General features: G+C 57.0%; 3 protein-coding genes across 9 annotated transcripts in view; all 3 read left to right on the forward strand.

Moving 5' to 3' along the window:
- The window catches only part of ATP6V0A1 (ATPase H+ transporting V0 subunit a1), a 74,379-nt gene extending 70,560 nt beyond the window's left edge, over positions 1-3,819 (forward strand). For all 7 annotated transcript variants that reach the window (XM_055131516.1, XM_055131517.1, XM_004608790.2 and 4 more), the window contains one exon: positions 2,603-3,819. In XM_055131516.1, coding sequence (XP_054987491.1) covers positions 2,603-2,696 — 94 coding nt within the window. In that variant the 3' untranslated portion in view covers positions 2,697-3,819. The remainder of the gene's footprint in view (positions 1-2,602) is intronic.
- Positions 3,820-13,868: 10,049 nt separating this feature from the next.
- NAGLU (N-acetyl-alpha-glucosaminidase) lies at positions 13,869-22,863 on the forward strand. Its single transcript, XM_004608969.2, has 6 exons — positions 13,869-14,297; positions 14,960-15,107; positions 15,863-16,009; positions 16,111-16,196; positions 16,823-17,079; positions 21,311-22,863. The coding sequence occupies exons 1-6, from the start codon at positions 13,915-13,917 to the stop codon at positions 22,567-22,569; spliced, it is 2,280 nt and encodes a 759-aa protein (XP_004609026.2). The 5' UTR covers positions 13,869-13,914; the 3' UTR covers positions 22,570-22,863.
- A 170-nt stretch (positions 22,864-23,033) lies between these two features.
- HSD17B1 (hydroxysteroid 17-beta dehydrogenase 1) lies at positions 23,034-26,170 on the forward strand. The gene is made up of 6 exons (XM_055132257.1): positions 23,034-23,224; positions 23,512-23,679; positions 23,769-23,948; positions 25,064-25,157; positions 25,555-25,729; positions 25,976-26,170. Exons 1-6 carry the CDS (start codon positions 23,128-23,130, stop codon positions 26,168-26,170), a joined length of 909 nt encoding a protein of 302 aa, XP_054988232.1. The 5' UTR covers positions 23,034-23,127.
- The last annotated feature ends 324 nt before the right edge of the window (positions 26,171-26,494 follow it).

Below are 26,494 nucleotides of genomic sequence, written 5' to 3' on the forward strand. Positions count from 1 at the left end.
AGCTGTGCAGCCGGGGACAGCTGTCCTGAGGCCCACGGCTGTACAGGTTTTGCTGCTGCTTTATAGTGTCTCCATGTCCTCATTACCCCAGTTTTCCAACTGGGGCGTCCTGATTTTAAGTGAAGGCTACCCATTATACAAGTTCTGGGGCTCTGCCATGGGAGCAAGAAGAAAAACATACGATCTGTTAAGAAGAACCACTAGACTCGGGGCTAAAGGGCAGAGGTATACACATCACATGTGGGAGGCCCGGGTTTGATTCCCCAGCATCATGTGAGCCCCCACGCACTGCCAGAAGCAAGCCCTGAGCACTATCAGTGCCCCCCGCCAAAAAAAGGCAAGCCCAGTCCCCCTAGTTTCTAGTTGTACATCAGCTTCATATGGAGTCACAAGAAGGTAGGTCATGAACAGCCATGAGCGGGTTAACAGACTCACCTGTGCTGCTCGCTCCAGCTCCACTGTCTTCTGAGCAACTGCCTTGGCTTTCCTGCCTCCCATAACCGAAGTCTCTTTCTTTTCAGGAAAGGCAAGGGCAGGGAGCTGACTCAGCATTACAACCCGGAACACTAACCGGGTCCTCACTCAGGGGCTGTTCAGAGGGACCAACTCTTTGTAGAGCAGAGTCCACGAGTGGGCAGACGTGTGTGCATGCTTGCTGGTGGCTGGGGGACAGCATGGCTGTCCCAGGAGCTGATGGTCTAGACCACGGTTCGTCACTGCCCTGCCACTGGGGCCATCAGAGAGGCGCCTAGGGAGCAGAAGGGGGCAGAGAAGCAGCCTGGCCTCAAGCCCTTTTTCTAAAACTGACACCTCGACCCAGGGAACAGGGAGGCGGGACTAAGGAAACAGCAGGGGCCTCTCTGTGGCCTCCCAGTCTGCATCATGGGTGGCCCCCGCCAAGGGCTGGGCTCAGAAGGGGTGACAGACACCAGCCCTCAGCCTCCTGAGGCTGCCTCACAGCCCCACAGCAGTGGCTGCAGCCTGGGAGGGCCCCAGGGGTCCCTGCGCAAAGCAGTGGACAGTGGTCCCATGGCAGACAGCCCTTCCGAGGGGGTGGCCAGAGACTTCAGCTAGGCTTTCTCCGGAAGCACCCAGAGCCTCGCCTGAGGGAGCTGGCATGGGGCCCTGCCGGGGACACTTTCCTGCCCGCTGCTGGGAGCTGGAGGGAGCGGAAGTGAGGCTGAGCTGGAGCCTGGCTGCGCCCACCCTGTCTGCTGGAGTCAGGGCAGCCACAGCAGACCCTCGTACCCTCTCCGGCCCGGGCTTGCCTCCAGAGTGCGCGTGGCATGCAGAGGGCTGTGGGGATGGCCCCCCAGGCACGCAGAAACCAAACTGGCCCCATCTGGGGTCAGAATTGTTTGTGCAGTCGGAGTTGGGGAAACCGCCAGACTCCAAGGGGACTTGCCCACCAGCGGGCTCTGTGTGGACTGAAAGGGAGCACGTCTGTCTGTTGGTCTGTCAGTCCACTTACAGCTGGGAAACACCCTCGCCGCAGGCACACAGCCCCGGCAGGATGTATCTGCCCCTTCCTGGCACGGCTCCCCGAGGCCTCCCAGAGAGAACCATGGAAGGCTTCTCGGGGGAGGGGAGGGCGGGGGCAAACCCACGGACTGGTTTGGGGCTGCTCTCACCAGGACCCCAAACCTGACCTGCTCGAAGCCTTCCTCCGGGCTCATTTTCCCTGGGGGGAACTGGGCACAGGCACGGCTGGGAGCCCACCGGGCTTGGAGGCGTTCGGTTGCAGGGAGAGGGGCAGGCTGTTCTGACCCCCCCCACACACCAAAAGTTCATCTCTGTCTGGGTCAGAGGGGGAGGGGCGCCACCCGTTTCTCCTCCACCTGCCCCCTTGAGTCTCAGGACCACGGGCAGGCCCAGGCCCTTTCCCACCCCACAGCCCTCCCTCTCGGGCTCTGCGTGCAGGTGGGCTGGTGGAGTCGCCGAACAGAGGGGCTGGTCGCAGGGTGCGGGTGCCCGGGTCACTGAGCCAGTGGAAACTATTCCTCAGGCCGCGTTCCTTTGCTTTTTTTCTCCTCTGAATCATGCGTTTTTCTGCCCATATTTGGTGGTGATTTGGCGGCCGGGCAGCCGTCCAGGGCCCGTGCGCCGAGCAGCCTGGCCCTGCCGAGTCTTCCTGCCCCCTCCCAGGCCCCAAGAGTGGCCGAGAGGGCTGCCGGGCGCTGGGAAGGGAGTCGACGGGCTCGTGTTCCTCCCAGTCCCCCAGAGGAGAATTCTCTCGCTCAGATGTTTTTGTAGTTGGAAAATATTTCTGCCCTGGCTTTGAGGAGACTTCCCCTCCAAGCTTCCCCCTTTCCTGGGAATTTCCTCCCCTGAAGCGAAAGCCCCGCTGTTCAACTAGCAACCTAGTTGCTAGGAAAACACATGCAGGAAAACAGCCAATTTGGGGCTCCCGAGAACTGGGAGCCGGCCCAGCCAGCTGAGGGTGTGGGGTCTCTCGCCTCCAGGTCCTGCTCCGCGCCCCCCGTAGCGGGTGGGCCTCAGCCACAGCTGCTTCTCCAGGCCTGGCCAGGACAGTGGGGAGCACGGGACAGGGAGGGGCATCTTTTTTGGCCCCACAACTAACTTTCCTCTCCCCTCTCCCCAGGGTCGAGTTCCAGAATAAATTCTACAGTGGGACCGGTTTTAAATTCCTGCCTTTCTCCTTCGAGCACATTCGAGAAGGGAAGTTTGACGAGTGAGCCCAAGGCCTCCTGCACTCCCAACGGCAATGGCTGTTGGTGGTGACTTGCGGGTGCCGGGACGCTGTGTCACCCCACCACCCCTTCCATGCCCATGAGTCGTTAGCTAGATCCGGTCCCCCTGGGCCCCCAGTACCCCCACTTTGTGTGTAGTGCCGTGACTCTAGAGGGTAGTGGGGCTTGGACTGTCCCCCGTGCCACCGTGACCCCCACAGGCCCCAGCCTTGCCCTCCAGGCCTCTGTGTGTCCCTGTCCCCTCCCCAGAGTGAAGCCGCTGGACCCCCTTCTGCCATCCCCACCGAGACTGTGCCCCAGCCCCTGCCCTTCTGGTTACTGGGTTTTGGGGGGCTGTCATGTCCCCCATTCTTGGGCTAGCAAGGGGATCGGGGAAGGTGGTCTTTCTGTCCTTGGCCCACCCCTTCTATTTAAATCAGGGATTCGTGGGAGCCATCTGTTCCCCAGCACCTGTAAGGTCCCTCCGAACTCACTCCCTCACCTCTCCCTCCTGCTCATGCCCTCTCCTTCCTCCCTCCCAGGACCCCTCTTCTCACTCGTTACCCAGCTGGGAGCGCCAAGGCCTGGCTGCCTGAGTCCTGGCTGCCCACTGGGCTTGGCAGCACCTTCCTGCTGTGGACCCCAGATCACCCCCCACCCCCCATCGTGATCATGAGTCGAGTGCAGGGCTGAGGTCATCCCCCCCAGAGAATCGGAAGTGGGGGGAGCTGATAGAAGTGACCAACAGCCTGCTGGTGCCAGTAGTGGTGAGAGCTGCACAGCCCCACCCTGTGGACACCCCCAAGGACCACTTCCTGTCACCCCCAAGGCTTAGGCCCTTAGGACCTCTCAATCATGTGTAGACGCAGCAATTGTGCTGCTTTGCTGAAGAGACTCCCCCCCCTCTGCCTTCTGTGCCGTGGGGGCCTCCTGCAGTGGGCCAGCCCTGCCCCTCTGCCCTGGCTGTTGGCAGGGAGCGGCCGCTGACACCCCAAGGCTGAGCTGGCTCCACCCCCTGCCCACCCCCTCCCCTCTGCTGACGGGGCTTGAAGCAGAGCCCTTCCTCGGGAACCCCACCCCAGGCCCTTCTGATCCCACGTTTCTGTGCTGAATAAAGTGTTTGCCTGGACGGAAGGCTCCTGTGTCTCCCTCAGCCCCTGTCGCACTGCCTCCGGCTCCTCCAGCCCTTCTGCTCTCACCGGGGGAGCCCACCCCGGCTGGGCAGACGTGCAGATTCTCACCTGATCTCCGCCTTCCCAGCCCCAGGCCCGGGCCCTTTTACCCACACTATGAAGGGCCCTGAGACCCCGTCACCCGCTCCTGCCAGCCAGACCAGGCTCTCAGGGCAGCCGCCTGGCTATTTTGAGCCCTGGTGCACTTGGCCTCGGGGCAGGCAGAGACTCATCAGGGTGTCCAGGCGGCTGGAGAATGTGGAGTGCCAAGGCCGGCAGATGGCCGAGGAGCCCACAGGCCGCCCGGCGGGGAGTCACCCACATTCTTCCGCAGGGCTTTCCCCTCCAGCCCGCCCTTCTGCACGGGAATGTGCACGGGCCGACGGACAGCACCCCCAAAGGGGGACCAGTTTGTTGTTTTTTTTTTTTTTTTTGGTTTTTGGGTCACACCTGGCGATGCACAGGGGTTACTCCTGGCTCTGCACTCAGGAATTACTCCTGGCGGTGCTCAGAGGACCATATGGGATGCTGGGATTTGAACCCGGGTCGGCCGCGTGCAAGGCAAACACCCTACCCGCTATGCTATCACTCCAGCCCCGGGACCAGTTTTATATTTCTTACCCTCCAGCCTCAAACCTGCCTTCCCTGGCTTTGTTCCCTGGGAGGGTTCCACCCCACCAGGCCCCTCCAAAAGTCAAGAGTGGGAGCCCAGGGGCCGGAGCAATAGCACAACGGGTAGGGCGTTTGCCTTGCACGCAGCCGACCCGGGTTCGATCCCCAGCATCCCATATGGTTCCCCAAGCACAGCCAGGAGTAATTCCTGAGTGCAAAGCCAGGAGTAACCCCTGAGCATCACTGGGTGTGACCAAAAAAGAAAAAAAAAAAAAAAGAGTGGGGGCCCAGACAGTGGCTCCTTGTTCATCGTGCGAGTGTGAGGCCTTGAGTTCCATTCCTGGTGCTGCCGCGTGTGCTGAACACAATCCTGGCACCTCTGATGTTTGCGCCCCCCAGCCCCCCTTCTCGGGCCAGTTTGTAGTCTGCATTACTCAGCCTCAGCTCAGGTGTGCGGCCCCCAGGAGGCTCTCTGCGGCTGAAGATAGGCCAGTACCTGGGCTAAGAGTCTGACCCTGGTGAGCTCAGCCAAACGGCTTCAGCCCTGGTGAGTTCATGTGTGTGTGGGCACCACTAAGGTGTATAAGCTGCACAGCCAGATGCTTGGGCCCTGTCACTGCAACAGCAGGGACACGGGGTGGGGGGGTGCAGGGTGGAGATTCTGACAGAGGAGCTCACAGGGCCTCTGCCATCACTCAAGGAGATACTTAGAATCAGTGGCAGAGACAGAGCTGACAGTCCAGAAAGCAAGCCCAGTGTTTGCAGGCAATTGCTTATTTACAAAGGAGCCAAGATAATTCACAGGGGAAAAAAAGAGTGTTTTCAGCAAATCGTGTTAGTAACTGGCTATTACCACCACCACACATTGTACATAAAAAGAACTCAGAATGGGGCTGGAGCAGTAGGGCGTTTGCCATGCACGCGGCCGACCGGGTTCGATTCCCAGCATCCCATATGGTCCCCCAAGCACCGCCAGGAGTAATTCCTGAGTGCATGAGCCAGGAGTAACCTCTTTGCATTGCCGGGTGTGACTCAAAAAAGACAAAGAAAAAAAAAAAAGAACTCGGAATGGAGCAGAGGTCTGAATGTGAGACTTAAGACTACAACTCTTAGCATGATGACCTTTCAGTGTCTGTGTTGCAAGCCATAATGCCCAAAAGGAGAGAGAGAGTATGGGGAATATTGTCTGCCTTAGAGGCAGGGGGAGGGTGGAAAAGTGGGGGTATACCCGGGATATTGGTGGTAGGGAATGTGCACTGGTGGAGGGATGGGGGTTTGATCATTGTGAGATTGTAACCCAAACATGAAAGCTTGTAATTATCTCACAGTGATTCAATAAAATTTTTTAAATTAAAAAAGAAAAAAGACTACAGCTCTTAAAAGCAGGGGAAAAAAAAAAAGAACAATCCACTTCTGCCCAAAGACACCCGCTTCTTAGTACTCTTATCTGGTACCTTTTCTCCCAAGTGGTTTGATAACAAGCAATAAAAACAGCATCACCCCCCCCCAAAAAAAAAAATAGACTACAGTTCTTGGGGCTTGCGGTGTGGCTCAGTGCCTTGCCTCTAGGAAGCCCTGGGTTTGATCCCCAAACACCACCAGGGATGGCCCCCCAAAAAAGGGAAAATATCACAGTTCTCAGAGGAGAGCATAGGACTTCATCTTAGTGACCTTTGGCGAGGCAGTGGCCATTGGAACATCAAAAGTAGTGACAAAAAAGGAGATGAAAGATAAGTTTGGGGCCAGCAAGAGTACAGTGGGTAGGGAGCCTGCCTTGCACCGGCTGACTCGGTTCTAATCCCGGCATCCCATATGGTCTCTCGCGCATCTCCAGGAGTGATCCTCGAGCCTAGAGTAACCCAGGCCACCGCCAGCTGTGCCCAAACACAGAAACACCAGTAAAGGCCCAGAAAGATAGTACAGGGGTCAGGGGCCTTGTCTTGGCAGTGCCGATTCCAGATGAGTATTATAGGATTCCACAGGCCTGCCCATGGCCCCAAGGCCCAAATAACAAAAAGGAATGAGACACCAGTACATGATACCTGATGCTCCAAAGTGTCCAACCTGAGACTATGTTGCTTTGAGGCCTTTTTTTTTTTTTTTTTGCTTTGATGGCATTAATTGGTAACCTTTTCTTTTCCTTTTTTTTTTTTTTTTTTGAAAGCCATACCCAGCTGTGCTCAGGGATCACTCCTTGTGGGACTCATGAGGCCATATGGAGTGCCGGGGATAGAGCCTGGGTTGGCTACTTGCAGAGCCAGCACCCTACCTGCTGCACTATCGCTCCGACCCTGGATCTGTTTTTTTTTTTTTTTTTTTTGGTCACACCCAGCAAATGCTCAGGGGTCACTCCTCGCTCTGCACTCAGGAATTACTCCTGGTGGTGCTCAGGGGACTATATGGGATGCTGGGAATCGAACCCGGGTCGGCTGCATGTAAGGCAAACGCCCTACCCGCTGTGCTATCGCTCCAGCCCCAGGATCTGTTTTTTGTTTTGTTTTGTTTGCTTTTTGGGTCACACCCAGCAATGCACAGGGGTTACTCCTGGCTCTGCACTCAGGAATCACTCTTGGTGGTGCTCGGGGGACCATATGGGATGCCGGGGACCGAACCCTGGTCGGCCGCATGCAAGGCAAACGCCCTACCCACTGTGCTATGTCTCCAGCCCACCAGGATCTGTTTTTCAAGAAGCATTCCCTTTACCTAATTAATCCCTGTCACCTGGAGCCTCGGGCAACAGTGAATGTTTCTCATCCTGAGGTCCCGGAGCCAACATGAGAAAGGGTGAACATGGGCCTGCTCGCTCTAGTCACCTTCAGCTCCTGACTCTGCCCTGTCCTCCTTCCGGGTTGGAGTGGAAACTGCTATTTTCTGCCTTAGGGAGTGCTGGGAAGAAGCTCCCTTAGACGGGGGTGCCCAGCTCTCCCTAGGCATGTGCCAGGTGTGGGCTGCCCCCTGGTGGCCATGCAGGGACGTACTCAGGCCTCCAGGTGGGAGGGACCCTCAGCTCATTGCAGAGAGGGGGATGAGCAGTCAGTCCTGGAGGCCTTCAAGGGAACCAAAGCGCTGAGAGAGCGGGATAAACTGGCTCAGACACATTAGTGGGAAAGGTGATGTGTCACGGGGTAAAGAGGTCAAACTTCCCCATTCCACTTCCCAGTCCGTGTCGGAGCCCCTGAGACATAGCCTATTTTCCTTGCTTCTGGATGTTCCCAGCCAAGCTTGAGGACCACACTGTGTTGGGGGAAGCATTTGCTGCAGCCTTTGAGCTATCTTCCAACATCACATTTGTCTTTTCTTTTTCTTTCAATGTGCTAAAATACATTTATTAAGATGTATTGAGAGATTGAAGAAATTCCAAATTCTGGGGCCAGAGCCAGTGGGCAGGGCATTTGCCTTGCACACGGCTGACCTGGGTTCAGGGTTTGGCATCCCATATGGTCCTCCGAGCACCGCCAGGAGTGATTCCTGACTGCCCAGCCAGGACTGACCCCTGAGTATCGCCGGGTGTGACCCAAAAAGCAAAATAAATAAATAAATTAAATAAGGGGCCGGAGCGATAGCACAGTGGGTAGGGCGTTTGCCTTGCACGCGGCCGACCCGGGTTCGATCCCCGGCATCCCATATGGTCCCCCAAGCACTGCCAGGAGTAATTCCTGAGTGCAAAGCCAGGAGTAACCCCTGAGCATCGCTGGGTGTGACCCAAAAAGCAAAAAAAAAAAAAAAAGAATAAATAAATAAATAAATAAATAAAATAAAATAAAAAATAAATAAAAACTCAAATAGGGGGCTGGAGCGATAGCACAGCAGGTAGGGCATTTGCCTTGCACGTGGCCGACTCGGGTTTGAATCCCAGCATCCCATATGGTCCCCTGAGCACTACCAGGAGTAATTCCTGAGTGTAGAACCAGGAGTAACCCCTGTGCATTGCCAGGTGTGACCCCCCAAAAAAACTCAAATGGGAGTCTGGAGAGATGGTACAGGAAGTAAGGCACTTGCCTTGCATGTGGCCGACCCTGTTCAGTACCTGGCAGGCACCACATGGCCCCTGAGCACCGCTGGGTGTAGTGCAGACCCCAGAATAACAAAATGAATTACAAATGGAAGTGTCTCAATACCCAGGGATAAACCAAAACAGTGGTTCGGTCCTTTTCATATACATGTATAAGTTTCTGTTTGCCGGGAGAACACCCAGCTGCTCTCAGGACTCACTCCTGCTTCTTCACACAGGGGTCACCCCTGCGGGCTCGGGGGACCGTATGGAATGCTGGGGATCGAACCCAGGTTAGCTGTGTAGGTGGCAAAAATCCTATGCGCTGTGCTATCTCTCTGGCCCACATGGATGAGTTTTACAGATTTATGCAGTTCTGTAGCAGGACATTCCTAATTAGCACCAACACACCTATGTCATTTATCCACGTCCCTGATTTCTTCAGCCGGCCTCCAGTTTGTGGAAAGAGTAAGCTGCCTGGGCCAGTAACGTCCTGGTGCCAGCACCCGTGACTTCAAAATCTGGATATACCCATCCCCACCTGCTGTCCCTGCTGGCCACTCCCTGATGGTGCCAGGTCCCACTGGAGGCCCCCCTGAACCTGCAGCCCCCACCCCCACCCATGTGCTCTCAGACTCTGAAACACTGGGAAATCGACAGACATGTCTGGTAAATCTCCCCTACAGAAGGTAGGAGGGGTTGCGCGTGGTGGGGGGTCGGCAGTTGGAGATTGGGAAGAGATGCTGGAAAGCAAGTAGAAGGGCCCTGGGGTGTGGGGGGTAGGGAGTCCCTCTCTCCACCCCTCTCAGAGCTGATCCCCAGGAAAGACAGTGTCTTTGATACCAGCCAGGACAGAAATTCCACATGGGGGTGGGAGAGGTTATCCAGGGAGGAAGATCGTTGCCAGGCATGCAGCCAACCCTGGCTCAGCCCCTGCCACTGCATGTGGTTCCCTGAGCACTACCAGGAGTGACCCCTGAGCACTGCCCAAGTGTAGCCCAAACACCCCTCTCCTCCCCTCCAGAAAATGAAGTTTAGTTTGGAGATCCCTCTCCCTGGGTCTAGGCTGAAATTTTAAAACCGTTCTTTGCATGCACACAAGTCACAGGTAAGCTGGGGGACTGGGGAGATGGTTCAACAAGCTGAGCACTGACTTTGAGTGCAAGAGGCCCAGGTGTGCTCCCAGGAACTGCATGCAGTCCCCCAGAACTACTGAGAGGGACACCCTCAGGCACCGGGCTCGGAGTTGGCCCTGAACACCACTGGGTGTGAAAAACTACAATAACAAAACAATGGATTTGCCCTGATCTGGGAAGACAGGCAGAGAAACGCAGATGGCTCGGAGGGAATGAGCCCCAGTCCAGGGGCTGCTGAAAGGAGGCAGTTCAGGCAAGGTTTAACAGTGAGAACAGCTGAACTGTTCCGTGGTTTGCCTCCTTGGCTTGTAGATAACAACAACAATACTCAAGTATTTCCTAGGAAACACTAGGAAAGTTCAACACTTCAATCCTGTGTAAAACACAAAAATAAAAAGAAAAGTGCGGGCGAGGGAAGGGACGGAGCCAAGATGGTTGGTCTCACCGCAGTTTATTCCGATCTTCTTTCTCCATTCTCCTCTGATTCTCCTCCTGCTTCTTCATCCCCCATCCTACTTCATTCTCCCTCCTGCTTCCATTCCAACTCGCCCCTGCCCCCTCATAAAGCTACCTTAAATCCCCCACATCCTCCTGGGGTTTACACAATAGGTGTGGTTACAGTCCATAGGGGGTAAAGTTCTATCCCTTAGGGGATGCTTTCATTAGGACAGAATCTCTCTCAGTGGGACATCCGCCTAAGAGCGGAATTCCATGGGTGTGTTTCTCCTCTCTTTGTCCGATTGACATATAAGTATTCATATTATAAATAATTTTGTATGGAGATAGCAAGAGATGCATTAGCTTATAGAATTGCTCTCCGGGGAGTCACCTTGATCTCAGACTACAGCGCTCAGGGCTCAGGCCAGATTAGTCTTTCCTAGCCCTAGCAGGGCCCTAGTCTCGTCGTTGCTTTTGGATCATGACATGACAGCCCATGACCAAGCTCTTAACATATAGTTAAGCATTAGGCGCTTTGACCAGGCCCATCTCGATGCCAGGGTAGCACACAACTCACCGCTTGCCCTGGGTCCGTCCCGTCCCCCGTTGGGACCCTGCTTTTGAGGGTGCTAGGAAACAAAGGCAGCTGAGGCTTAAGTCGAGAAAGCAGATGCCCAGGAATGAATAATATTTGAAGCCAATTAAGTCCCATATTACCAAAGCATATTAATAAATGTCTTTCTTTGTCCATACAAAAAGGATATTGTTTTAAGGTAAACTATTCAAAAGACATAAGAGTGGAGAAAGACAATATTAACTTAAAGACAATATTAACTTACACTGTCCTAGCAAGGTCTGACCTTATAAATTAACAGAGTTTGATTAGAGGAAGAGCAGACAAACTGGTACAAGTGGTTACAGGTAAACAAAGGAATGGGAGTGACTCAGGAGCACTTTGATGGGCGTGACTGATATACCTAAGCTCCTAGTGGCAAGGGGGAAAGGACAAACCAATGATATCCAACAAATCCCTCCAAACAAAACCTAGGAAGCCCATTAGAACTCACTGTTCCTTTTTTCTTTCTTTTTTTTTTTTTTTATCAGCACACTGTTTGCCCTACGAGATTGAGTATTTTCTTTCTTTCTTAGCTGTGCTCAAGACTTACTCCTGGCTTTGCACTCAGGGCCACTCCTGGCGGGTTCAGGGCACCCATATCGGGATGGAATCTGGGTCTTCCGTGTGGAAGATAAACACGCAGGGACTGTACTATCGCTCCAGCCCCTGCGTGTTTACTTTCTTTCCTAAGGACCATATGGGGTGCTGGGGATCGAACCCAGGTTAGCTGCTGTGTAGGTGGCAAGCATCCTATGCTCTGTGCTATCTCTCTGGCCCACGTGTATGAGTTTTACATAAATATTTATACAGCTCCGTAGCAGGACATTCCTGATTAGCACTAACTCACCCACGTCATTTTATCCACGTCCCTGATTTCTTCAGCCGACCTCCTGGGCCAACCTCAAAAGAGCGAGCTGCCTGGGCCAACAGGCAAAGGCCTTGTCCTGGCATCTGTGCCCTCCAACTCTGGATGTACCCAGTCCTGTGGTACCCGGTACTCTCAGAGTAAAATCTGTCCGACTGTTCCCAGCTCCAACTCGTCACGGTGATTAGTGATGGAATTAACTGTCTTTCATTGAGATCTTTTTTTTTTGGGGGGGGGTCACTGCACCTGGTAGTGCTTAGGAACTACTCCTGACTCAGCCACCATAGGGAGCTCAGGGAACCCTGTGGCGTCGGGGTTAGAACCCCGGGGATCCCACATGCAAAGTATGTCCTTCAGTATGGTGAGCCATCCTCCTGGCCCTCTCTGAAACATTTCACTTCAGGGAACATGAGGAACTGGGAGGGGCGAGGCTGCTTGCTGAGCATGGCTGGGGGGCGGGTTGGCAGCTGGTGTCAGGGTGTGGAACGGGAGCAGCTCAGCGGACACCCATGCACAGACTGAGTTCCCGGATCAGCCAGCAGCCTGCCTTTGACCCCTTTGCAATCTCTGAGCTGCTCCTTCACTTCGTGTGACAGCCTGGGTACATCCACACCTGCAGAAAACAGACCTTTCAGTATGATACAGCCCTGCCCCCGCCCCTGCCCAGAGGGGAAGCCTAAAGTTGCCTCGAGTGGGGGATAGTGGCAAGCACACTGCTCTGCTCCTGCTTATCATCTTGTCTTCCTACTGACTTTTTTTTTTTTTTTTTGCTTTTAGGGTCACACAGGGGTTACTCCTGGCTCTGCACTCAGAAATTACTCCTGGTGGTGCTCAGGGGACCATATGGGATGCTGGGGCTTAAACCCAGGTCAGCCGCATGCAAGGCAAACGCCCTACCCACTGTGCTATCGCTCCAGCCCCTGACTTCCTTTTCTACTGGCCCGTTTCCACTGGTCAAATGTGAAGGACAGGAAAGAGAAGCAAGGAGGCCAAGCAAGACAACCACCAGGTTTGATCCCTGGCATCACAGCTGGTTCCCCCAGGCACTGCCAGGAGTAACCCCAGAATACTGAGCAAGAAGTAGCCCCCCCACACACACACCATCAAGTGAGATGGAAACCTTCCCACCCCACCCACCCCCCAAATAGATTATGAAAAACAAAGACAATGCCCAGCCCCGAGGTCCTTTTGGGCTCCATGCCTCCTCCGGCTTCTAAACCTTCCAGTTCCTCAGATCTTCCATCTCTTTCTTTTCCTTTCCCCGTTCTTCATATACAAATGTCCCTTTCAGGTCTTCCTTCCTCTTCTATACACTGCCAGTGTAACTTATGCGAAATGTCAGTTGTTTGTTTTTGTGGTTTTGGGGGGAAGGAGCGTCACACCCGGTGGTGCTCAGGGCTTACTCCTGGCTCTGGGCTCAACAATCACTCCTGGAGGCTGGAGCGATAGCACAGCGGGTAGGGCGTTTGCCTTGCACGCGGCTGACCCGGGTTCGATTCCCAGCATCCCATATGGTCCCCTGAGCACCGCCAGGAGTAATTCCTGAGTGAAGAGCCAGGAGTAACCCCTGTGCATCGCCAGGTGTGACCCAAAAAGCAAAAAAAAAAAAAAAAAAATCACTCCTGGCAGGCTCAGGGGACCATATGGGGTCCTAGACATCGAACCCAAGTTGACCACGAGCAAAGCAAGCACCTTGCCTCCTGTACTATCTGTCCAGTCCCGGAAATGTCAGTTCTCTTGGAAACCTTAGGCTGGGTTCCCTTGTACTGATCCACAGCCTCACAAAACTAATGCTTTGTTTTTATGTAAGTGTTTGGTTTCGGGGGCTCCCTTGGAGAGGGTGTGGCAGCACCCAGTTACCTCCCCCCCCCACATACACACACACACACAAAAAAAAAAAAACAAAATTTGGGGCTGGAGCTGTAGTACGTCAGGGAGGGCGTTTGCCATAAACGCGGTCGACCCAGGTTCAATCACCGGCATCCCATATGGTCCCTCCAAGCACCACCAGGAGTAATTCCTGAGTGCAGAGCCAGGAGTAACCCCTGAACATCGCTGGGTATGACCCAAAATGCAAAAAAAAAAAACAAAACTAACATTTACTGGACAGCTAAGTGTGTGTGGAGAGGTTCCTATGTGAACGCGCCTGGCACCTGAATGGGCTGCTGCAGGACGCAAACTTTCCTGGTCTCTGGGGGTCACGCGCTGCCGCGCCACGAGCAGCGGATCCGGGACCCGGAAGCGGGACTCCCGGCGGCCGCCGCCGCAGCTCCGCCCTCACGCCCACGTGTCCCGAGGCGCGCCGTTGATTGGACGCGGGCCGCCCCGTCCCCGCCCCCCGCGTTCCAAATTGATCCTCGACGGGGCCCGGGGCCGGGCGGGGACCGCTGTACCATGGGGGCGGCGGCGGCGGTGGCCGCGGCTCTGAGCCTTCTCCTCCTGGCGGGGGCCGGGAGCTCGTCCGCGGACGAGGCGCGGGAGGCGGAGGCCGTGCGGGAGCTGCTGGCCCGGCTGCTGGGCCCCGGGCCGGCCGCCTCCTTCGAGGTGTCGGTGGAGCGCGCCCTGGCGGCCGAGTCCGGCCTGGACACTTTCCGCCTGAGCGGCGGCGGCGCCGGGGCGCGGGTGCACGTGCAGGGCTCCACGGGCGTGGCGGCGGCCGCGGGGCTGCACCGCTACCTGCGGGACTACTGCGGCTGCCACGTGGCCTGGTCGGGCTCGCAGCTGCACCTGCCGCAGCCGCTGCCCGCCGTGGAGCTGACCGAGGCCACTCCCAACAGGTACTGGGCGGGAGGGGGGCGGTGGTCTGGACCCCGCCTGTCGGGTGTCCCGAGCCTGTCCCGCAGCCCTCCAGAGGAGGCGTGACCCTCTCGCCGCACCCCTGCTCGGGGAGGGTCGCCGGCGAAGCCAGTGAGACTGGGAGGGAAACTTGGGCTGTGGCTCCCGCATCTTTAAAAATCCTTGAAAAAAAAGAAAAGGTCCATGCTGGAGCCAGTCACGCCTCGGAGAGCCGCTGTTGGGTGGTCTGAAGAATGGAAACCATGACTCGACTGGGTTGGAAAGTTGCAGGACTATGGGCATGCAGCCCGCCGTGCCCAGCTGGTCAGCATAGGAATTCCGCCTCTGCCCCGCCCCCCGCCCCTCCGTTCTAGAGCTTGACCCAGCACCTGGAGGACATGTATTTGCTCTTTACACCGCTGGAGAGAGGGACACCCCCCACCTCCCTTCCAGGATGGGGAGTGCCTTCACCATAAAGCCTGCGCGCTGGCACTCTCCCCCACTGGAGAGGGGCTGCGGGCAGCAGGTGGGGCCCCTCAGAAATGCAGGCACCCCGCCCCCCTTCTCAGCTCTATGGAGGGAAGAAGGCACCACATGTGGAACCCCTCGTGTTTATAGTTGGGGGGGAGGTAGTTCCAGTCTCCAGCTCACACCCCGCCCGCAGGTACCGATATTACCAGAACGTGTGCACGCAGAGCTACTCCTTTGTGTGGTGGGACTGGGCCCGCTGGGAGCAGGAGATCGACTGGATGGCGCTCAACGGCATGAACCTGGCGCTGGCCTGGAGCGGTCAGGAGGCCATCTGGGAGCGGGTGCGTGTCCCAGCCCACCTCTAGCATATGGGCTGGGGGCAGGGGAGGGGAGAGGAGGGGGCAGAAGCGTTTGTGTAGACCGCAGAGACAAAATGCAGTAGGACTGTTAGGCCAGGGGGCATGGGCTGGACCCCCGTGCCCTGCGGCCAGCACAGCAGTGTTGGAAGCCCAGGACCCCTCTCCCCGGGAGATTCTCCGTAGCCACATGGTCAGTCTTGTCCCAAGTCTGAGTTCCCGGGGCTGGAGCAATAACACAGCGGGTAGGGCGTTTGCCTTGCACGCGGCCGACCTGGGTTCGATTCCCAGCATCCCATATGGTCCCCTGAGCACTGCCAGGGGGAGTTCCTGAGTACAGAGCCAGGAGTGACTCCTGTGCATCGCCGGGTGTGATCCAAAAAAAAAAAAAAAACCAAGTCTGAGTTTGGGCTGTCGCCCGAGCACTGCTTCCCAGGAGCCCTGAGGGGAGGTGTGGCTCTCCTGTGTGTGTCCATTCTAAAGCACGAAGCCGGCCTCCAGGCCTGGGGGTTTGCACCCTGCACCCCGAGCATGCCGGCCTCCTGGGGCTGCTCTCTGCACTCAGTCCCGGCACAGCTGCCCCCCAGCCTTTGTTCCATGAAGTCCTTGAAGACCCCCCCCCCCGCACTTTGGCCAATCCCCACTTGCGGGGGCGGCGCGTTGGTGCCTCCCCCTCCGTGGGATGAGGGCGACGCGACAGGTCTCTCCGGCTTGTTGGATGAGTGGGGCGCCCCCTGCAGGTGTACCTGGCGCTGGGCCTGACGCCGGCGGAGATTGAGGAGTACTTCACGGGCCCCGCCTTCCTGGCCTGGGGGCGCATGGGCAACCTGCACACGTGGGGCGGCCCCCTGCCCCGCTCCTGGCACCTCAAGCAGCTTAACCTGCAGGTAGGAGTGGGGGCGGGAAAGGCCTGTGGAGGGCCAGGGAGGGAGCTGGAGGGGCTCTTGGCTGGGCCTTCCCAGCCCTGCTCACCAGCTGCCCCTCCCAGCATCGCATCCTGGAGCGCATGCGCGCATTTGGCATGACCCCCGTGCTGCCTGCGTTCCCGGGCCATGTCCCCAAGGCTCTCACCCGGTGAGTGTGTTTCCCCCTCCCCGCCCCCTCCCCCCCTACCACAAGGTATCCCCCAGAGGGAATTCATTTGATGAACAGGAAAACCCAGGCTGGGGGGAGGGGGGGAGGGGTGCGGGGTGTCAACCCCTGGCTTGGGTCACTACCCAGTTCTGACTGGCTGTGTAACTGCGCCGTGCCTCAGTTTACTCCCTTGTAGAGGTTCCTTGGTGTGTCTCAGGGTTTGGCCAAGGGCTGCTCCCCGGCCCTCCCCAATGGAGACCAGCCCTGTCTCAGGCAGCCTCGTGGGGGTCACTGGCAGTGGTTCCCAGGCTCACCGCCCAGCACCCCCAAACCTTCGTTTGGTTTCTGCTAGGCCACCTGGGTGGCAGTAGCCTGAGGACAGTGCCCACGCCCCCCAACCGCCCCCCCCCCCAGCAGGGGTGCAGTGCCGTGAGAAGGGGCGTGTGCACCCATCAATGTTGGGGACGTGCTAGGCCTCTGAGAAGCAGCTTTGGCCAGGGACCTGGAAGTGGTGGCAGAAGCCTCACGCTGGGTGGGCCCTGAGAGTCACACGGAGCTCAGGGGACCCGCAGCCCCGGGGGCCAGGAGAGCCAGGACCTGCGGCTCAGTGAGGACGGACCGGCTAGGGTGTTCCCTCAGGTCCGTGTCACCCAGATGGGCAGCTGGGGCCACTTCAACTGCTCCTACTCCTGCGCCTTCCTGCTGGACCCGAAAGACCCCCTTTTCCCCGTCATCGGGAGCCTCTTCCTGCGAGAGCTGACCCGGGAGTTCGGCACCAACCACATCTACGGGGCTGACACCTTCAACGAGATGCAGCCTCCGTCCGAAGAGCCCACCTACCTGGCCGCAGCCACCGCCGCTGTCTACCAGGCCATGGCCAAAGGTGAGGGGTTTGGGGATCCTGGACCTCAGAGCCAGGTTATCAGTCACTTTCCAGGAAGGACTGGGCACTGTCACAGTCACCTCCATCCAGCACCTCACTTAATCTGAAAAGCAGGGTGACCTCAGAGGTGAAATGAAGCTAAGTCCAGAGTCCAGGGTCATTAGCACCGCTGCACAGAGTTTATTTAGTCTGTGTCTTGGCGCCTGAGGGTAGGGGATGTGTGTCGGGGGAGGGGGAGACCTTGATATCAGCCAGGAGGGAACAGACTGACTCTGGCTTTCTGACCGGGCTGCTCCAACTATGAGCCCCAGCGGGCAGCATCAGCGTTGCTCCCCGTCCCCCCTCCCAAACTCTCACCCCCAGGCCTCCCGAGTCAGGCCCTGGGCATGTGTAGTCCATCGCTCTGGGTCTTCAAAGCTCCAGAGAGTTTGCCCACGGTCTGTCAGGGGGACCTGCTGAGGGATTGGGGGGTCTCATGCAGATACACATCCCATCCTATGATGAGGCTTCTGTATCTGTCAAGTGTTTTGGTTGGGGGGGCGGGAAATCCCCAAGAGCCTCAGCAGAGGAACAAAGAGGCCGGGGACCACAGACTCATGGTCAAAATGCCCCCTTTAATGCAGAGCTGCTAGCACACTTAGAGAACATCTGAGAGGGTTCGAGGTATGGGACTGCATGGAGGTGCGAGTGGTCATTTATAGAGGAAAAGCGTTTCAGTGGAGACAGTTCTCTTGGAGAGATTAATTCAAGGAGATGCTCTGTCTCCCAGGGGCGTCTATATTGCTTTTCTCGTTCCCTTTAGTTGTACATATTAAACAATTAAGTTTACTCCTTATTAATACTTGCAGTTATTTGGATAAACACGGTAAGAGATATAGATTCCAAAACTTGTCCGCTGGGCTCTGAGGGCAAGCACGACTTTTACTGTAAATCCCAAACTAAGTCCTCAGGCCTGTCCAGCTTGTCCTTCCCTGTGCTTCCTTGTCCTCTCTCCTTCGCTGCCCGGGTTGGGTGGTCTTAGGCCACACGCCCAGCCGGGACAGCCCGTGCCATGGGGCAGACGGAGGAGGAAACGAGGGCCAAGCCGGTTGGTTAACCAGTTGCCGTTTATTCCATTCTCCCCACGCGCCTGTTCCAGCCTCTCTGAGCTTCACACTGCCCCTCGTTCCCGTCTCCTCCTGTCTCTCCCGCTCATCTCTCCGCGATCCATCTTGCTCCCTGCTCTCTCTCCCAACTCCTCCAACTCTCTCGTCTCTCCACGCCTGTCTCTCCCGTCTCACACACTCTTCCCTCCTAACCCCTCATTCCTCGATCCCAGCTCTCCGGATTCTACCTCTCCCTCTCCCCGACTTGGGCCTACGCTATACCCAGTCTGGTAGCAAAATCAACATGAGAAAGCCCTTCCTGACTGCCCATCCGGCTCAAGGGCAGAAACAGCACCTAGGGGTATTCCTCTTCTCCTAACATCTTTTTTTTTCTTTCCTTTTCTTCTTTTTCTTTTTGGGTCACACCTGGCAATGCACAGGGGTTACTCCTGGCTCTTGCACTCAGGAATTACTCCTGGCGGTGCTGGGGGATTATATGGGATGCTGGCAATTGAACCCTGGTCAGTCACGTGCAAGGCAAACGCGCTACCCGCTGTGCTATTGCTCCAGCCCCCTTCTCCTAACATCTTAATTAACATTTTAATATTAGTTATTTTTGTATGAACACAGTAAGAGATACATTGAGGCTTGTAGGGCAGCTCTCCTAGGAACATCTTGCCACAGACTTAGACTACAGTGCTCAGGCCCGATTAATCATTCCTAACCCTAGCAGTAGGACTGGAGCGATAGTGCGCAGTGGGTAGGGCGCTTGCCTTGTACATGGTTGACCCAGGTTCTGTTCCTCCATCCCTCTCGGAGAGCCCGGCAAGCTACTGAGAGTATCCTGCCCGCATGGCAGGACCTGGCAAGCTACCCATGGCATATTCAACATGCCAAAAACAGTAGCATCAAGTCTCACAATGGAGACGTTACTGGTGCCCGCTCGAGCAAATCAATGAACAATGGGAGGACAGTGCTACAGTGCTACAACTCTAGCAGGGTCCAAATCTAGTTATTACTTTTTGGATCATGACAGCATTTGCCCATAACCAAGCTCTTAACTTACAGTTAAGCATCATAGCACTTTGGCCAGGCCCATTTCAATGCCAGGGTAGCACATAGCTCACCGCTTGCCCTGGGCCATCCAAGGACCCTGCTCAGGACCCTGCTTTTTGGGGTGCTAGGAAGTAAGGGCAACTGAGGCTTAAGTCAAGAGAATAGATGCCCAGGGAGGTAAATTTCACTGAGAGTCAGTCAACTCCCATGTTCCGAAAGCATAGCATTTACTGTCCTCCTGTGCCCATACAACAAGGACATTGCTCTGAATTAACTATGCAAAGGACCTAAGGAGAAGAGAAAAACAATATTTACAAGTCAACAGTGCACAAAGAAAAGTTACAAATAAACACAGAGGAATGGGAGCACTGTGATGGGAGTAACCCAATAAACCTAAGCTCCCTGTGGCAAGGCAGAAAAAAAAAACCAGTGTTATCCTACACTTCCCCAGGGGGGTCCTGTTTCTTTAAGTCATAACAGCTTGCATCAAAACCACGTATTTATGCTTCCTAGACTGTCCCATTTCAATGCCAGGGTATAGCTTTGCTGCTCTCCCCGAGTCCATCCCAGTCCCATGGCGGGACTTTCTTTTTGGGATATTAAGAACTGAAGCCTGGGGGCCGGAGCGATAGCACAGCGGGTAGGGCGTTTGCCTTGCACGTGGCCAACCCGGGTTCGATCCCCGGCATCCCATATGGTCCCCCAAGCACCGCCAGGGGTGATTCCTGAGTGCAAAGCCAGGAGTAACCCCTGAGCATTGCTGGGTGTGACCCAAAAAAGCAAAAAAAAAAAAAGAAGAACTGAAGCCTGAATCAAGTAATTATGACAGATGCCACAGATATATTTCAGAGTCCATCAGCTCCAAATATTAGGAGCACAGCATTAATGGTCTTTCTGTGTTTAAGCAAAGAACATTGCTCTGTAGTAAGATATAAAAAGGCTATAGGGGAAATAGAAAAGCAAATAATTCACTTTAAATGCAAAGTCCACTGGCCCAGAGATTCCCAATTGAATCCCAAAATGGATTAGTGCCATACAGAGGTGTCTCCGGGATCCAACCATTTACAATTGCTGCTGCACGAGCTCTCATGATATTCAAAACGAGCAGTGGAAAATAAACTATCTAGTGTCTACCCCTGGCAGGTAGGCTTGAATGTTGGTGGGAAATTTTGAGCAGAACATGATGCCCAAGATTAGAGAGAGAGTACTGGGGAAATTGTCATAAAGGCAGGGGGAGGACTGGGATGTGTATGGCGGGGGGAATACTGGGGACATCAGTGGTGGAAGATGTGCACTGGTGGAGGGATGGGTGTTCCATTATTGTATGGCTGAATCTCAAATGTGAAAGCTTCGTAACTCTATCTCACGGTGATACAATAAAATAAAAAAGTAATGTGGAGGGGCTGGAGCAATAGCACAGCGGGTAGGGCATTTGCCTTGCACTCGGCCGACCCAGGTTCAATTCCCAGCATCCCATATGGTCCCCTGAGCACCGCCAGGGATAATTCCTGAGTGCAGAGCCAGGAGTAACCCCTGTGCATCGCCAGATGTGATCCAAAAAGAAAAAAAAAAAGTAATGTGGAGTTCATCCCCAATTGAATCAGCTTAATCAATGGCTGAACAAATAGCAGTACTTCTACATTATTAAAAAAAAAAAATTGTGGGGCTGGAGCGATGGCACAGTGGATAGGGCGTTTGCCTTGCACGCAGCAGCATCCCATATGGTCCCCTGAGCACCGCCAGGGGTGATTCCTGAGTGCATGAGCCAAGAGTAACCCCTGTGAATTGCTGGGTATTACCCAAAAAAAAAAAAAAAAAAGCAAACAAATAAATAAATATAATTTTTTTTAAAAAAAAATTGCAAAGTCCAGAATCACCACCAGAAGTTTTGGCTTGTAAATAATCAAGACTGCCCTGGGGAATGTAACTCTGAGAGGTCAAGTACAAAGAAAAGGTTAAAGATAAACTCGGAGGAAGAGGGGCAACTGGCGGGAGGAAAAGGGGCAACTCACGGATGAAGCCTAAACACTCAGGATTAATATCCAACCCCGCCCCCCTCTCTCTCCCCCCTGCTTTGCCCCCCCCCCCAGTGGACCCTGAGGCCGTGTGGCTGCTGCAGGGTTGGCTCTTCCAGAACGAGCCCTACTTCTGGGGACCCGCTCAAGTGGACGCCGTGCTGGGGGCCGTGCCAAGGGGCCGCCTGCTGGTCCTGGACCTGTTCGCGGAGAGCCAGCCCGTGTACGTCCGCACGGCATCCTTCCGGGGCCAGCCCTTCATCTGGTGCATGCTGCACAACTTCGGGGGCAACCACGGCCTGTTCGGGGCCCTGGAAGCCGTGAACCAAGGCCCCGCCGCCGCCCGCCGCTACCCCAACTCCACCATGGTGGGCACGGGCATAGCGCCCGAGGGCATCGAGCAGAACGAAGTGGCCTATGCCCTCATGGCCGAGCTGGGCTGGAGGAAGGAGCCGGTGGCAGATTTGGACGCTTGGGTGACCGGCTTTGCCACCCGGCGCTACGGGGCCTCCCACCCGGCCGCAGCGGCCGCCTGGAGGCTGCTGCTCAGGAGCGTCTACAACTGCTCGGGCGAGGCCTGCAGGGGACACAACCGCAGCCCACTGGTCCGGCGACCGTCCCTCCAGATGGTCACCACCGTCTGGTACAACCGCTCGGACGTGTTCGAGGCCTGGCGCCTGCTGCTCTCGGCCGCCTCCGTCCTCGGCCCTCGCCCGGCCTTCCTCTACGACCTGGTGGACGTCACTCGCCAGGTGGTCCAGGAGCTGGTCACCTTGTACTACTTGGAGGCGAGGAGCGCCTACCTGGGAAAGAACCTGACGGCCCTGCTGCGGGCGGGGGGCATCCTGGCCTACGAGCTGCTGCCGGCGCTCGACCAGGTCCTGGCGAGCAACAGCCACTTCCTGCTGGGCCGCTGGCTGGAGCAGGCCCGAGGGGCAGCGGCCAGCCAGGACGAGGCCCGTCTGTATGAGCGCAACGCTCGATACCAGCTGACCCTGTGGGGGCCGGAGGGCAATATCCTGGATTACGCCAACAAGCAGCTGGCCGGCCTGGTTGCTGACTACTACACCCCGCGCTGGCGCCTCTTCCTGAAGATGCTGGTGGAGAGCCTGGTGCAGAGCCGTGCTTTCCCGCAGCGCCAGTTTGAGCAGAAGGCCCTGCAGCTGGGGCAGGCCTTCGTGCTCAGCCCGCGGAGCTACCCCGTCCAGCCCCGAGGCAGCACCGTGGACCTGGCCAAGGAGCTCTTCCTCAAGTATCACCCCCGCTATGTCACCGGCTCTCTGTTAGCCGTGTGTCACCCCCAGGCAGATTCTTCCCAAACTGCAGAGTCCTGAGGCCAGTTCCCAGGACCCGGAGCTGAGCAAGGGTCCCCAGAGGACTCAGGCCTGGGCAGTGGAAGCCTGGACCTGTGGGTGGGGTCCAGCATGGGAAGCTTCCCTCCACCGTGACGCGGGGACCCGAATGCTGTTCCTCACACCTAATAAACTGCTGAGTCCCCCCCTCCTTCCGGCCCCCGGGACCTGTCTGTCGTCAGCACTTTACTTGCCACCGTGCTTGGGAGGGCTGTGACATGGCCCTAGTGGGGGACCACTTCTTCCACACGGGAAGCATGTCCTCTGCACAGCTGCACCCCCCAACCGCAGTGATGGAGGATGAAAATGCTCAGATGGCCAGATGGGAACGTGGGACCCGGGGCGAGATGTGCCTCCTGCTTATGCAATACCCCCTGCTCACTTATCGGAGCACTGACCTTCACTCAACCTTGGCTAGCCCCGCTGGCCTGGGACCCAGAGACTGACGTAGACACAACACCGCCCCAGGGCCGGGGTGGGGCATAAACCAGGAGAGGTCCTCCCGCACGGGACCCCCCCACCTCTCAGATCCCTTCTGCCATGGCGCGTACCGTGGTGCTCATCACCGGCTGCTCCTCTGGCATCGGCATGCACCTGGCCCTGCGTCTGGCGTCCGACCCATCCAGAAGCTTCAAAGGTACCTGAGAGAAGGGGAGAGGGGACAGGCCCTGGCGCAAGAAACCCAGAGGGTGGACTGGAGCAATAGCACAGCGGGTAGGGCGTTTGCCTTGCACGCGACCGACCCGGGTTCGAGTCCCAGCATCCCATATGGTCCCCTGAGCACCGCCAGGGGTAATTCCTGAGTGCAGAGCCAGGAGTAACCCCTGTGCATCGCCGGGTGTGACCCAAAAAGAAAGAAAGAAAAAAAAGAAACCCCAAGGGGTCTGCAGGGCACTGAGGTCCCGTTGCCTCCTCTGCCTGCAGTATATGCCACCATGAGGGACCTGGGGGCGAAGGGGCCGCTGTGGGAGGCCGCCCAGTCCCGAGGATGCCCACCCGGCTCCCTGGAGACGTTGCAGCTGGACGTGAGGGAGGCGGATTCCTTGGCTGCGGCCCAGGCCCAGGTGACCGAAGGCCATGTGGACGTGCTGGGTGAGCCTCTGGGGGACTCCTGTGGGGACTCCTTCTCCGCTGGTGGCCAGGGCAGTGCTGAGGCAGGGGGGTGGGGTGTCTCTCCACAGTGTGTAACGCAGCCCAGGGCCTGATGGGGCCCCTGGAGGGGCTGACCGCCAGCGAAGTGGCCTCCGTGTTGGATGTGAACGTGGCCGGGACGGTGCGGGTGCTGCAGGCCTTCTTGCCAGACATGAAACGCCGCCGCTCAGGACACATTTTTGTGACCGGGAGCATAGGAGGCCTAATAGGTGAGAGCTCCCCGGTGGGGCTGGGGGCGGGGTGCCGGGGACCGGCCCCAGGAGAACAGGCTTGAAGCAGGATGCTAGGACTAAGAAAGGAGCCAGGCATAAGAGAGAAAAAGCAGGGGCCCGGAGGCTCCCAGCCTCATGGACGGAGAGTCCCGACTGTCCTCTAAATACAGTACGTAATGCTAGAAATCTTCAGGAAAGCAACACTCAGTGGTCAGACGCGTGACTATCTCAGACTATTCAGTTTTACATAGCCAAAGGCATTGGTTTATGGGTTATCGTCAGAAAAACAGCAATTATTTTCTTTTAACTTTTTGAGTCATACCCTGGCTATGCACAGGGGTTACTCCTGGCTCATGCACTCACAAATTACTCCCAGCAGTGCTCCAGGGACCAGATGGGATGGAAGGAATTGAACCCAGGTCAGCCTCGTGCAAGGCAAACGTACTACCCGCTGTGCTATTGCTCCAGCCCCTCGGGTCATTTTTTTTTAAGACTTTATTCAAACACCAGGTGTCCAAACTTGTTCATAATACAGTTGTTTCAGGCATTCTATGTGCCAGCTCCAATCTTACCACTATACAGGGGGCTGAGGCAGTGAGGTGGCACAACCACAACCTTGTAACTGCTGGAAATCTTCACGGGGGGTGGGGGGGCTGAGTTTTTGGAATTGTCACAGCGGGTGCAGTGCACTGTATCCAGTAAAACAGGATCTGATAACCATCGACACCCAGGAAAATAGCGGAGCAGTGTCCACTTCTTGTCCCCTTTGGCCCCCTCCTCCCTGTTTTTGTTTCAACCCTATACATCTTACACGTGCAAGGCAAACGCCCTACCCTAGGTGCTAACACTCCAGCCCCCGGCAACACTCTTTAGTCGGATGCTTGACTATCTTGAATTTGACATAGCCGAAGGGGTTGGTTTATGGGGATAAACATACCTGGAAATGGCTTCCTGGGAGGAAATTCTTCCTGGAGACAGCAGCGACGGGACCCTCTGGGGGCAGCATTCCATCTCTGGTTCTGGACTCCAACACCCAATGGGGGGGGATGCTCAGCCACAGCAGGGTCCCCCACCCCGACCCCCAAGTTCTCAGTTGCCTCTCTCCCCTCAAGGCATGCCCTTCTTGGACGTTTACTCCGCCAGCAAGTTCGCCCTGGAAGGTCTGTGTGAGTGCTTGGCCCTGCAGCTGCTGCCCTTTGGGATCCAGTGAGTCCCCTCCAGCACCCCTCACCCCCCAACCCTCCCTACCCTGCCTGGGGGAACCCGTGCCTTGGAGGCGGGCATTCACCATGGCCCACAGGTGTTTTGTGCCCTGACATGACTTGGCCCTCCCACCTGCCCACCCAGGGGGTCTGTCGTATGGTGGGGTGGTGAGGGCGCAGAGGTGCCAGGTCACTGCGCACAGCAGGAGGGGGCCCAGCCAGGGTTGAGTTCCGCTTCTCTCACGCCCTCCACAGGACATCAGGGTAAGTTTGGGGCCAGTGAAACGCTTTTTACAAAGTTCAGGGTCTCCTCGGCGCCTGTACACCCCACTCCAGGCGCCGGGGTTGGGGGGTGCGATGGGAACTGGCTCCCGCCCACTCGCCGCTCTCGGGACCCACAGCGTGAGCCTCATCGAGTGCGGCCCGGTGCACACCCCACTCATGGAGAAGGTGAGCAAGAGCACGGGCCGGGCGCTGGAACGCGGGGACACCAAGACCCGCGAGCTCTTCGCCCAGTTCTCCCGCTTCATGGAGAGCACCGTGCAGGAGTTTCAACAGCCAGAGGAGGTGGCGGAGGTGGGCAGCTGGGATGGCCGGTGGTCCCGGGCGGGCCAGGGGTGGCCGGCGGCGGGTGTTCAGGGGCGGGTGACCGGGCACGGCGTGGCCGGTGCTGGGTGGCCAGGGCCGGGGAGCGGGCCAGGGGTGGCCGGCGCTGGGTGGCCGGGGACAGGCGCGGGGTGGCCGGGGGCGCGGGGCGGGCGCGGGGTGGGAAGGGTCCCCGGGCCCGTGCCGTGCGCTCAGCGCCTCCTCCCGCCGTCTCAGCTCTTTGTGAAGGCGCTGCGCGACCCGCACCCGGCCCTGCGCTACTTCAGCGCCAACACCGACTCCTTACTGCCCCTGATTCGCCTGCGGCAGGACGACCCCAGCGGCCGCAGCTTCTTGGCCGCCGCGCACCGCCTCTTCTTACAAGAGCATGACGAGTCCAACGGCGCGGGGTCCCCCGCCGCCCCGCAATAAACGCTTGTTTCTCTGCCCCCCCCACCCCCCACAGCGTCGTCCTTCGCACCCTCCACGGCATGCGGGGGGGGGGGGGGATGGACGCGGCCTCCCAGAAAAGGAGGTCCGGAGAGAGGGATTCCCAGGTTCGGGCCCTGCAGTTGGAGAACTGGGTGCGGGGTGGGGAGTGGGGTAGGGGGAGCCGGGCGTGTCTTGTCCCCGTTCAGGCCAGGGAAGGGCTCATTGGGACCAACCTGATGGTGCTGGCATAGACCAGCTGAATAGACCAGCCAGCTGCTTAATGAGTCAAGAAATAGGGGCGGGATGGGAGGCTAGTGGGAGGGG

This window comes from Sorex araneus, chromosome 3 (genome assembly GCF_027595985.1).
Source record: "Sorex araneus isolate mSorAra2 chromosome 3, mSorAra2.pri, whole genome shotgun sequence".
NCBI lineage: Eukaryota > Metazoa > Chordata > Mammalia > Eulipotyphla > Soricidae > Sorex > Sorex araneus.

Coding starts and splice junctions, on each gene's coding strand:
- NAGLU (XM_004608969.2), top strand. CDS start 13,915: ATGGGGGCGGCGGCGGCGGTGGCCGCGGCTCTGAGCCTTCTCCTCCTG. Junction 16,197..16,822: donor GTCCCCAAGGCTCTCACCCG/GTGAGTGTGTTT, acceptor CGGACCGGCTAG/GGTGTTCCCTCAGGTCCGTG. Junction 17,080..21,310: donor CTACCAGGCCATGGCCAAAG/GTGAGGGGTTTG, acceptor CCCCCCCCCCAG/TGGACCCTGAGGCCGTGTGG.
- HSD17B1 (XM_055132257.1), top strand. CDS start 23,128: ATGGCGCGTACCGTGGTGCTCATCACCGGCTGCTCCTCTGGCATCGGC. Junction 23,680..23,768: donor AGGCCATGTGGACGTGCTGG/GTGAGCCTCTGG, acceptor GTCTCTCCACAG/TGTGTAACGCAGCCCAGGGC. Junction 25,158..25,554: donor CTGCTGCCCTTTGGGATCCA/GTGAGTCCCCTC, acceptor CGGGACCCACAG/CGTGAGCCTCATCGAGTGCG.